This window comes from Gallinula chloropus (genome assembly GCF_964237585.1).
Source record: "Gallinula chloropus genome assembly, chromosome: 1".
NCBI lineage: Eukaryota > Metazoa > Chordata > Aves > Gruiformes > Rallidae > Gallinula > Gallinula chloropus.
Window position 1 is genome coordinate 158265106 of NC_140085.1, and position 12810 is coordinate 158277915.

At 46.6% G+C, this 12810-nt stretch overlaps 1 protein-coding gene across 2 annotated transcripts in view; it reads left to right on the forward strand.

Annotated features, from left to right (window-relative positions):
• Positions 1 to 471: 471 nt before the first annotated feature.
• The window catches only part of ABCC4 (ATP binding cassette subfamily C member 4 (PEL blood group)), a gene marked incomplete at both ends in the record, with an annotated part of 145879 nt that continues 133540 nt past the window's right edge, over positions 472 to 12810 (forward strand). For both annotated transcript variants that reach the window (XM_084279539.1, XM_084279540.1), the window contains one exon: positions 472 to 545. In XM_084279539.1, coding sequence (XP_084135665.1) covers positions 472 to 545 — 74 coding nt within the window. The remainder of the gene's footprint in view (positions 546 to 12810) is intronic.

Genomic DNA, 12810 nt, shown 5'->3' on the forward strand with positions numbered 1-12810 from the left:
CCGGCGCTGCGCGCACCGCGGAGATGTTTCCCCTCAGCAAGGGGCGCGCACACGCTGGAGAAGAGCGGCGCATCCCCCGGTCCCGGCGGCCGCCCTCCCTCCAGCAACGGCCGCCCGGCGCCTGTGCTCCTTCGGAGCGGGGCGGACCCGCTTCCTTCCCGCGGGGAGCCTGGCACCGCCGCGGGGCGGCCCTCGGCCCCTCCCGGGCGAGGCGCGGCAGCGCCGCGGGGCGGCTGAAGGGGCGGCTCCCGCCCTAACGCGGCCTCCGGGGCTGCCCGGCGCCGCAGCCGCCGCGCTGGGACGGGCCGCCGCCGGGGAGCCGGGCCGGCAGGAGGCGTCCTGAGGCGGGAGGGAGGGACGAGGCGGGGGGTGCCGGCTCTCCCGGAAACAACGCCGGCCGGCGGCAGAGCGGCGGCAGTTGCCGCGGTGGGAAGTGGTGCCTCGGTGCTGTGCACTCGCCGGGCGGGCGGCATGGAAGCGGTGCCTCGCGAGGAGAAGCCCAACCCGCTGCGGGACGCCAACCTCTGTTCCCGGCTCTTCTTCTGGTGAGCGCCCGGCCGAAGGCAAGGGCGGGGAGGGCAGCGGCACCGCGAGGTGCGGCCGCGGGGACACCGGCAGCGGGGACGGCGCCGCGCCGGGGTTTAGCGCCGCTCGCCACCCCTCGCCTGGGCGCTGGGCTGCGGGACCCCGCTGGCGGAGCGGTGGGGCTGTGCCGAGCCCCGGCTCAGGGTCGCCCGGCTCGTACTCCAGCGCGGCTCTCGGGAGGGTGTAGTCGAGGCGGCGGCTGGCGTAGCCCGCCGCCCCTCCATCGGCTGCCGGCAGTGACTCTGCAACCGCGGGCTCGGCCCCGAGCTGCCGCCCGCTCCCGTGGGCCCGGCGCGTCAGCCGTGCCGGCCGGGGCAGCCCCTCGCTCGTAGGTGGCTGCGGGGAGCGCGGCCGAGGCGAGGCGGGGTGAGGTTGCCTGAGGTGAACCCGGCAGCCCGCGCCGGGCGGTAATCCCCAGCCGCCGTCTGGGGACAGCCCAGCCGGGGGCCTGCCTGCCTCGGGAAAAGCAGCCCTCAGCCGTTCGGGCGGCGCCCAGCACGACCCCGTCTCCCCTTTCGAGCACATGTTTGATTCCCTCGGTAGCTGCGGGGAGGGAGGGATGGAGCGAACGTCCCCTGCCTCCTCGCCCGGGTCCCCCGGCCCGAGAGCCGGTGCAGGGCTGCTCCCAGGCATTGTTCTGCTTCCCCGCTTGCATAACGGATCGCGGGCAGGTATTGCTCATCTCGGCAAGGCTTCCTCATCTCGCTTTCGGTGTGGGGCTTTCCCCCGCCGTGAATGAGGTGGTTTCAGGGCTGCGTGGGAGTTTCCCGGTGGAGCGTGGTGGCTGCGCGGCAGCCGGGCTCTTCCTGGCCGTGCTTCCGCGGCAGTCGGCTGCCTTGGCTCTGGGAGGCTTAGGGTGGCACAGAGCGAAGGCAGGGAGGGAGTGGTAACGGTGTCGCCCCAAACTTTTGGGTTACCAGGTGACTGCTAGTCCAAAGTTGGTGCTTGTTCTCTTATCGGCGAGGACCTTGGCAATGAGCGTGTATAATGACTCAAAGCGGTGAGGAACTGTGGCTCAGGAGTTTGGTTGCTTTGAAGTATAATGGGAAAAAAGATGTGCAGCGTGAAATTGGGAGAGTATCAAGCTCATCTGTCTCGGGAGATCCCCTCCAGAAGAGAGCACTTCTCAGGATACTGCTCCTTTTGCTTCACCTCTTGTAGCCTGAGCCAAGGTGCACATGTTGTGTTACGTGGTGGAGGAGGGGGAAGGAAAAGAGGGCATGGTATATGAGGCTCTTTTTTTGGAAGCCTCTGAAATACAAGTAAAAAAACCCCTCTTTAATTCTGTAAGCAACTGTGAGCAGGTGCAGGAATCCCTTTTGAAAGGTAGGAGGATTTTAAAAGCCCAGATAAATTTTAGCTAAACAAGTTTTAAGTCAAAGATATGTCCTCAGACAAGCTTTCTGCAAAGAAGGAAGGAGAGAAAGAAAAGGTTGTATCCCTGTGCAGAACACTCCCTGTGTTCAACATTTTCACTTTTTAATTTCTTCTTTGACACCAGCGGTGCCCGTGTTTGAAACAGCTTTGCTAGGAAATCCAGACAGAATGGGATGAACCTGGGCCACGAGCATTCCAGGACTGCTTCTGGTCTGTTCCCTTTTACTTGCTGGGATCTTGTGGTGTTACTGGTAGTTCTGCCAAAACCAACCCAGCTAGATGTGAAAAAGGAAGTGCACAGTGCTCATAGCTAGCTTTCTGATTGCTCTGAGCCATCCTATTCTTCAGGCCTTCTGTATCAATCTCCACATATTGCAGCAAAGAACCTTAACTTCCCAAGTTTCGGGCGAGCACCTGAAAGGTTCCTTTCACCCCAGACACGTTTGTAGGTTCTCATTGTACAGAGGGAAGAGGAGGTGGAAGCCTGTGCTTGTGGGATGACAGACCTGCCCAAAGTACAGAGGTCGATTGGGATTTCGTGCTTTTCAGTCAGATGGTGGTGTACAGCTGCAGGGCTTGTGCTCTGAAAAAAGGTTTAGTGGGGTATGAAGAGCTTTAGAAGATACCCATGTGCTGCTTTCCTAGCAGTATAATTCACAGCAGTAGAAATACGCTTTTAAAGTCTCTTCTTCTACCTGTGCTGTGTGTGGTCATGAAAAGTACCAGTGTGCCCTTGGTGTCTGCTGGTCAGAAAGCATTGATATTTTCTTAGTGAACATTTCAGCTCAAGTGATGTCTGCAGCAGCTTCAACTGTGTAATCAGGGGTTATCACTTTTCTGGAAATAAATACTGTTTTACATGTGACCAAGGATACACACACCCTTTGTTAGCTATAATGCTGACTTTAAGGGCAGCTCTAAAAGCTGTTCCTCCTTTCCACAAAGTGCGCAGCGCCTGACAGACAGCTGTGTGAGCGCTGCTTTGGCACTGTTTCGCCTCAACTGCTGTCTCACACCAGATGTTCTGAGATGTTTTCAGCCTGAAAACGGAGGAGGGCTGTCCCAGGAGTAGTGGCAATCACCACCATGTGGTTGCTGGAGTGTGCCGGCTCTGCTCTCCAAATCCCCAGTGTTGGCTGCGTGTTGCCAACGAGGGTAGAAAGTAGGGCATTGGGGGTAACTGGTAAACTCCTGTTTTGCTCCAAATGTGCAATTTTGCTGTTGTAAGGAAGCACCCTCTCATTTGTTGCCAGTGGTGCAGAAGAAAAGCTAAAATTATTGGCTGGTAGAAGCAGGATCAAACTCACTGGGGAAAAGAAGTCATGTTTTTATTGAATTATAAAACTAAGGTAATGAGCGTGTAGGCTGGAGACACATTCTTCTCCCATTGTTCAAAGCTTGTCTTCTTGCTTATGGGTTGTGACTTTGACAAGTATGAGCTTGATGAACATTAAACACTCTAGTAGTACCTTCATGGGAAAGAGGAGCATCTGGATTTTGTGTGAGTGTTGTTATTTTTTTAATGCATTCCTTGTGTAATCTTAATCTGGATGCTACAAGAATGAAAAACTATTCATGGCAGAAGTATGGAGATCAGGACAGTTACAAAATAGTCTTGTTTTCTGTATCTCTCACTGAATTACCTATATTAACAAAGGATTATCAAAGCCCAAATTGTTTTCTGGATGTCCCAAATACTACTGAATCACAAGTTCCCAGGCTTACCATACTTCTTTAGGCTCTGGTTGGTACTTTAGTTGCAAAGTTAGCAACGCTTGGGTATATCTCTAATTTACCTCACCCATGTTTTGTTGTTGTTTTGCTTTTTTTAAAATATTTTATTGCTGCTCAGTTTGCTGGTAGGAATGATGGATAGGAGAATTTGCTTTCTTTTTAGGGCCATCCAAAAAGGAGAGGATTCAGTCCAGTGGGGTGTTTTGTTTTTTTTTTTTGGGTGGGGGGGGGGTGTTTTAAACATATATTTGGTTGTAGTTGTTTTGAGTTTAAAAAGCCTTATATTCCATACTTTATGCAGTTGAGAATAGCACTTTTCACATCTGTTTCTCTGCTGTGGGGGATGGGGATTCTTAATAACTATACATGATAAGAGTATCTTTCCTAACTATGAACCCATCTTTGAGCTTGCATGCTCACTAAGTAGCAGGTATGTTTTTATTTGCTTATAGCATTTGCTCCCTGGATATATCAAAGGTGTTATAACTGCAGGGCAGTTGAATTTTTATGCGTCCTGTTGTTCAGGCATCAGATCCATTCAGTGTAAAGTTACAAAACATGGGCTGTAATTAAATTTTTGAAAGACTGGATGACTTTTGGCCCGTTCATGACATGGGAAGGAGGGCAAGACCCTGAAAAGGGTATCCAGTGTTTTTGTTTAGAGAAGTAAAAGAAATTAAACTCCTGCTAAATGTCATATGCTTATAATTTATTTTTAATAATAATAGTAAATCACAGACTTGCTGTGACTATGACAAGTTTTTGGCTCCTTTGGAGCACTGGTTGCTGTCAGCATCCTAAGGCCGGATGCCTTTTTACGTCATCACTTAACATGTGGCAATTGCCCTGGCAATAACAGCCTTAAGATACGAGCTGAAAACTTTCTCCCAAGGCATCCTCACAGTTACAGTTCCGAGGAAAAAAGGATTAGTTTCTCATTACCTGTAGGTGTCTGACAGCATTGTTCTTGGCTTACGAAGCACATGCTTTAGGGAAAATGATAAAACTAGCTGGCCTTCACAGCTCAGGCTTGGAGTGTAGTTGGAGAAGAGTGAAAAACAAAAAGTACCTTTGGATTTCATTGTGAGCTGAATGGGGTAAGCTCAGACATTAAGTGCCAGGATTTTCAGTGATGACTGCACAGTATGTAGCTGTTCTGTCTGACCAAAAGCAGTCCAGTCATGCGTCTTTCTTGTAGCAGCGTAAATAACTGCATGCTGCTCTTAAGAGCTTCTTCCTCCCTCACCCCATACTTAAGAATTAGAAGGGTCACTGACTGATTTAGTTGGACTTACGAGTAAGCTTAAGTATCACCTGTCCAGTAACTTGGCTCTCTTCGTAAGTGTATCTTGCCTGGCATCGAAAGAAGTTAGGGAAAGAATTAATTGCCTCTCTTGGAAGTTCTGACAGGAGTCCCGCAGTGCCGCGGTAAGAACTGGCTCACGTTCCACACTGTGTCAGCACACAGCTTTGCCTGTGAGGATTTCACAGTTACTTCAGGTAAAGGATGAAAATGCTGGCAGCATAAGCCTTGGTGCTTCACCTGGGATCTGGCCTGGTGTGAGTTCCCACTGGCAGTGCCTGAAATTGGTGATGGCTCCTAACAGATTGCTGCTTTATACAGATCTCTGAGGTAGCTGTTCTTCAGTTCAGTTACTGACTTACTGGTGCAGGGCAATTGTGATACTGTGAGAAACTCTATAAATAAATACGTAGGCATCTTCAGCATAGATAAACAGAAAGCACATTTTCAGTACCCAAAGAATGAAATCATGCTTGCTTCTTTTTTTTCTACTGATTGAAAGAAGACTGAGGATCATATGTACACTTTTTTAAAAGATAACACCTTTTTTTAAATTAATTTATCAGATATTTAATATCCTGTAATCAAATTTGAATCATTCAGTCTCTTGAAATACTGAATTCATTTTTAAGTTTTGCTTGTTTTATTATGCAGAAGAAAATACTGTTTGAAAGTCATTTATGAGCTAGTGAAGCTAAAATGTGTGGGTAAAAAGTGCCAAATAGACTATATTGATTATGGCAAGTGTCTATAAACTCTTGGAATATTAGTGTTTGCTATATACAGTAAATATCTGTACTTAGATATGCAGCTTAGATGAGCTGCTTGAGTATTAGAGAACACTGAGGCTGTTTGCCTTTGGAATGTGTTCTCTAAAGCATGCTGTATTATTTATGAAGCAAAATGTGCCTCATGATTCCTGTAAAACTTCAGAATTAGAAGTATATTGTGCTGTTTTTTTTAAAAAATTACATTTTTTCCCCCACTTCCAGAAAATTCTTCAAGGCCTTGAGTGAAGTAGGGGAGGAAGATTGTTTGGATGACCAATTATTTCCTGCAAAATTGAAGGAATCTTTTCCCTTCACTCTGTGAAATTCTTAGCCCCTACCAATAAATATCTCACACTGAAATTTTTGTTGTAAGGCATAATCTCCAGACCCTTGCATCAGATCTTTGGTAGTCTGAGTATTTTTCTTGGCATGTGGATGCTGGGCTTGGAATCAATATTTTAACGATAGTCTTTCGAATGCCACAGATGTAGGTGATGCTGCTCTACCATTCCCTGCTTCCAGGCCTTGCAGAAAATGTTAGCTGCAGTATTCTAACCCCTCCCCCTGCTTCCCTGTATGTGCTTATTGCCATCTGGAATATCAGGAAGTATGTTGGAGTAATTAGGTATTTCATACCTGGCTGATGCAATGTAGGCGGACAGCATGAAAATAGCCTGCAATAAGTGCAATCAAATACCAATTGAGTTACCGCCGGCATCAGAAAGTGGATGTTCAGCAACTTGGCTGCTTATACTGTGCCGTAAGAAAGCAGAAGCTGGGGAGATGAGATGAAGCTGAGATTCAAAGGTTAATACAGTCTGACATTGCAACTGGAAGCCTGAAGGGTGGTTTTGACTTAATATGGCTTTGAAGTAATTTCATTGTATTCCTGTTTTCTCCTGCTGTGAGAAAATCTACTATTTAAGCTGCAGTAAGCTGGGGGGGGAGGGAGGGGGGAGGGGGGGCGGGGAGGGAGGGGGAAGTTGCAGCCAAAACGCCAGTTGAAAACCATCTGAAGAAATACCAGAACATAGTCCATTTATAAATTGTAGAAAGGGAAGTGGGAAGAGGCAACTTACTGAAGAGAATGAGTGAACATGTGAAATAGAGATATGGGGTTTTTTTAAAAAAAAATAAATCACATGATGACTACAAAGTGTTGCAGTGATATTTATGAGTTCTTGCCACATAACGCTAGACACTGTCAGTGTGTCTCTCCTCCTGTCTGTACATCCCATCCCGGCAGTGCTCCTCTGGTCTGAGGGCAAGCGCACGGCAGTGTTGAGTTTGCAGTGCTGGTGTGGAACGTCAAGTGATGAAGAGGGTAAGGAACAGTGAAACAAAGCAGGTAGACACCTGAGGGAAGCTATGGAGGATAAGCAGTGTGGATTTACAGTCAAAAGGTCCCGTGAGGAAATCCCACTTATTTTACAAAAAAAAAAAAAACCCAAACACAGCTCCAAAGTAGGTGATTAAAGAGAAAGAAATATGTGTTACTTTGCAGCTTAGTGGTTGAAGTAGTCCTTCCAAGCTGCTCAAGGAGATGAAATCCTAGTGATGTGGACAAATTTGAGTAAACAAAGACTTTCCTGTGCAACTGTTGAAAAATAACTGGACACTGAGTGTAAACAGATGATGCTTGTAATGTAATGCAATGTGCAAATAGGCTTAGGAGTGGGAAAAATGGAGATTGTAAACCTCCTCTGTAAGGAATTAGTCGATTGGAGTGTACAGGAAGTGGCTTTGACTGGGTGCTGTAAAATTACCCAGAATTTAAATTTCTGCCTGCAATTGCAAATCAAGAAGGACCAAAAAAGAAAAGATTTTTCTAATTAGAAAAGTGGACGGTGTTGCCTGATTTTTCTGACTTGGCCAGACATAATGCAAGGGCTTTTATGAAACTGCTGAAAGCAAAATTCTGTGCTAGTGCAGAGGAAAGTACCGTGCTATGTCAGTGACCCACTGCTGAGGGGCTGTTCAGGGCAATTGAAACCTGTGGGCCCTGACAGACGCATCCTTTGATCTTGGGAAGTTTTTGATTTGTGTCAGCTTTGTAATGTAATTGCAGATGCTTCTTGGCTGATGTTTCATGACAGGCTTTCTGAGCTTGTGAAGGACTTGCAGTGTACGGGTGGGTTTCTGGAAGGCTCTGCAAGCCTGCTCTGCAGTCTGAGGACAGTACTTGTTTGAGCACCTGCAAGCAGGACACAGTATAAATCCTGAGGTAGAGCAGGTCCCATCCCTGGGTTAATGAACCAGTTGAGCTGGGCACTGATCTTCTTTAGTGTACCTATCTGTAATGTGGCGTTTTCCATGGCTGAAAGGAAATCCTTTTGGAATGCTAGCAAACCTAATTTAAAATCCTTCTCACTTAAGAAATTTGCTTAGAGTAGAATGACTGTTCAGACTGCATCATGACCCTGCCTTTCGGGAAGCGGGGCTTGATTCTCTTACGTGCTCTTGTCCATGAGGAAAGGGGTGACTTAAGACCTCCCCTTGAGGTCTCGCTTTTCTTATTAGAGTAAGAAAACACTGCCTGCCTTAGCTTTTTCACCAGACCTGAGAGGATTTTCAAAAGCCTGGTGGAGTTGCGCTAATTATGGCTGATAAAAGTTGCACATTCCTGAACAGCCAAGTAAATCGTAGCTGGTTGACCGTGTTGCAACGTTTCAGGGTGTGTAATGTCAGGGCCCAGGAGTAGGAAACTGCAGGAAGTGAGTGTTTATATTGCGGTCTTTGTGTATCTGCTGGCCCGGGAATGAATCACTTTCTTTTTTTATCAGTGCCCAAGGTACTGCTCTAGAAGTGGAAAGCTTTGTGGGGTCATGCCGTGAGTTACTGTTTCACAGTTGGTTATCTCTCAGGTTTCACAGATCCACAGAATTTTAGGGGTTGGAAGAGACCTCCAGAGATCATTGAGTCCAGCCCTCCCCCCCAAAAGCAGGTTGCCTAGGACAGTTTGCACCAGGTTATGGAGTGATTTTTTTTTTTTAAATTTATTTTTTAATCTTTATTCCTAGTGACATCAGTGTTCTGGCAGTAACAGGGACTAATTCTGGGCTTCTTTCCAGACTGATGTCTTTGATCAGCTAATCGCCTTGATAGAACAGAGGCATTCCCATCAGAACAGAAGGTAGTCAGGATTCTTCCAGATATTTTAAATGTGTAGTTCATGCTAGCAAAAATTTGGGCTAAGCTCTTTGAAAGGCATCATGTGAACCCTGTGTTTTTAAAGAGTGACTAAAATGAGGTGATGTGCAAGAACCAAATAGCTATTCAAAATCCTTCGCAAACAGGAAGGTACCCTGGGGAAAGAGAAGGCAGTGACCAAGGGGTCCTATTTTTCTTTAAGTTAAACAGCTTCTTCAGAAGGAAATACAGAAATACGGGATTGACGTGCAAGTCTTTCCTCCCCACCATGTTGCTTCTCTCTTCAGGCAACAAATTGTTAGCAAGTCCATTTTATGTCCATCCTTGGGATAAGAGAAATGGTTTTCATCACTGTCCCTCCACTTCTCTAGGTCATCTTTAATTTTGTTCATTGTTTTAACCTTTTTTTTTTTTTTTAAATTAAAGAATAATGCAGTTTGCATGGTTTCTGTGTTCATAACAAATTCTGCTTTTCAGTGGTATCTTTTTATCTCCACCTGGACAAAAGACATGCCACTCATAATGAGTAGTCTTCCTTCGTGGCTAAGTTGAGGTGTCAGGGATGTTGGTTATGTAGGCCTTATTTGCCAGCTTCCTTTCACAGTCCTCTCACAGCGCTGGAATTTCACTGAGCCTTCAGGCAAGAGAAGGGCTTGGTTCATTTGCTTTGTTACCAGTGTGTAACTGGAGTAACAGCGGTCTGTGTGGAGTAGGTTGGTCTCCATTCTGCTCTAAGTGTAATCTGCCTGTGGCACCCTGGTGGAAATTTTTACATCAGTGACTGAATGTGGACATCTGCTAAGTCTCTGTCTGAAAGTAGACTCACCAGTGTGAAGTTCAGGAGAGATCAGTGAGATGGTGAAGGAACTGTTCCAGCCATACTGGGAATTTGCAGTGGACAGATAGAAGACCTCCTTCTTGGGATAAAAGCTCTTCAAGGACCAAGCGTAATTTGAAATTTGGAAAGAAAAAGTTTTAATCTTCCTCTAAAGATCTTCAAGTATAGTCTACAGTAACACAACATGCTGTTAAAAGTTTCTGTACTCTGAAGACCTCTGTATCAGTAGCTCTTGAAGATTGGTATTTTGGGGGAGAGTGGTCAGGAAGCTCAACAATGGGTGATTTAAAGCATTCTTGTTTCTGTTTCTGAACCCTGTGGAAACGTGGGCTTATGCTGAGTCTTTGCCATGTTGTCCATTATAATACATTAGTCACAAAATGAATTGCCACACTTTTCTGCATGCTCTGGTTTTCCTTGCTGCCTTTAATGTTATCATAGAGCTTGGAGTGCAGTTTATTACTGCTTTCAAAATTTTAACTAATGGAAAAATGTGAGGAACCCCGAATTTGTGCTAGGTCTCACTGGAACTAATAATCTGAAAATCTGGATATTTTTGGCAGTTTTTACCCTGTACTGTTATGTCCATCTGCTACTTTTGGAAATCCAGTCTCAAGTACAGTACTTGATTGGTGTGAAGGTGGGGCCGCAGAAGGGATTTGCTACGAACTAGAAGAACTCAGTGGGGGTGGGTTTTTTGGGTAGTTTAAGGCCAAAGGGTAAGCTAGGTGACCCCAGCAATCCCGTAGACTTGAGACCATCATTTCATGAGAGTACTTTGCCAGTGGACTGCTGTGGCTGTGATCAGTGCTTGCTGCTGCTGCCGGCTGTGGTGCCGGGTCAAACTGACATCAGGATGCGGCAGTCACCCTCACCAGTATTTTTCTGCCTGTGCCCTGATTGTGTTTTTTCACTGTGTTTTGGAAAGTATAAGTAGAGGAATGGTGTTCTGAGTAAGACTAAAAGCGTTGCTTTATTTAAGTGTGTATATTTTTGAAGCATCTTTTATTTTCCTCTGAGCATTCTGCTGCGCACCAACAGCGGGCAGCACTGTTCAGCACCGGTGAGGCCACACCTGGGCTCCTCAGCCTGGGCTCCCCAGTACAAGAGATACGTGGACATACGGGAGACTCCAGCGAAGGGCCATAGCAATGATGAAGGGACAGCAGCACATCTCATGAGGAAAGGCTGAGAGAGCTGGGGGTCTTCGTCCTGGAGAAGAACAGGCTCAGAAGGATCCCATCAATGTACATAAATATCTGAAGGGAAGGTGCAAAGTGGACACAGCCAAGCTGTGCTCAGTGGTGCCAAATGACAGGACCAGAGGCAATGGGCACAATCTGAAGACAGAAGGTTTCCTTGGAACATCAGGAAACCCTTTTCCACTGTGAGGGTGATTGGGTGCAGGTTGCTCAGGGAGGTTGTAAAGTCTCCCTCCTTGGAGATTTTCAAAAGCTGTTCTTGGTCCAGTCCATGGGTATGGTCCTTGGGCAGTTGGCCCTTGGTGGCCCTGCTTGAGCAGGGGGGTTGGACCACATGACCTCCAGAGGTCCTTTCTAACCAACCTCAGCCACTCTGTGATTCTGTAATAAACGTCCTTGTTAAATGTCAGAACGATTTTTGTTTTCACCACCTTGGCAGTAGTAGCCAGTGGAATCTTATAACCATTTCTATAGGTGTGGGAGGGATTTATCACTGTGTTTTCATGAAAGGGCTGCCTCATCCTGATCAGGGAAGATAACTTGTTCTCTGTCCTCCTCTGTCAGAAAGGAGACCTGTGACTTGTTTATGGAGTACACTGTAGACTAATACTGATGTTGAAGAGGAGGAACACTTATTACTGGCCACATGAATCAGCTGAGGTCTGCAGCTGTTTCCCATAACTGTCTGCCCCAAAGCAGGTAGTCTCTCTTGTTTGGTAGGCAGAAATTCTTTGAATGGCCTTGAGGTTATTTTCCTCATATCTGCTTTTTACCTGTGGTTGGCAGCAAGAACTGAGGCTGAAGAACAAATGTTTCAGTGGAGCAGATTCCTTGTGTCAAACCACAGCACAAGCTCTTCTGCTGGTTGGAGCAGTTGATTGTTGAGACATTTTGTCTGGATCTGCGGGGAAGTTTTTGGCCCTGGTGCTGTTTGACCACACAGTTCAAGCAACAGACTTGTCTGATGACTGCTTTGTTTCTAATTGTGCCTTTAACATACATTGAGGACTTGACAGCTCAGATATACAGATCTTCAGTACTCTCTCCAAGAGTTTACAAAGGGCTATTAGGCATCAAAGATGCTACTCTTAAGGATAGAGACTTAATCTTATGAATGAGTCACACAAATGCTGTGCTGACATGTTAAGTAGTGAAGGAAAACCACTATTAATCCCACTTGTTATATGCAGTTGTGGCATGGAGCCTGTGAAAAAAGGTTTTTTGCAGCAGTTCTCTCTTCAAAGAAACTGAGCCCCCTCTTCTAGATTTCACCCTGTCCCTCCACCCTCTCTAAAACTAGCCAGCAAACTACTTGTAAGTATACCAAATTTAACTGGAACATGCTTGAGCAAGAAATGCAAAGCTAGTTGATGAGTATTCATGACCACTGTTGTGGTTGTGAATAAACAAATGCCCTCAATTGTAAACCATCCTGGTTTTGAATTCTCACATGCAGGCCTTCCAGGGAATAATAGGCTTCGCCTAGTGCACCAGGTGCTCCTTTAAAAGCTGTGTTGGTGAAGTCAGGGAGTAATTAAGCATCAGAAACTAAACAGCAGTTACAAATTTTCACAGGCAATTCAGTTCAGGCGAACACCTTGCCCTGAGTGTGAGGTGATTTTTTTTCCAAAACTGGTCTGTGTCTGAGCTCTTGGTTCTGACTGTGTTGGCCAATTGAAATGGTACTTGTAGGAAACAAGCCTGAGAGCCGAAACCCACATTTCTTTTGGAACCCAACTACCGTGGATGCAGTTAGAGAGACAGACTAAGTGGCAAACTGCAAGTTCCCAAACTCCCCTGTGCCCACTAAGCCATGACTGCCTCAGGGGTGTTTACTGTTCCCTGACAGTA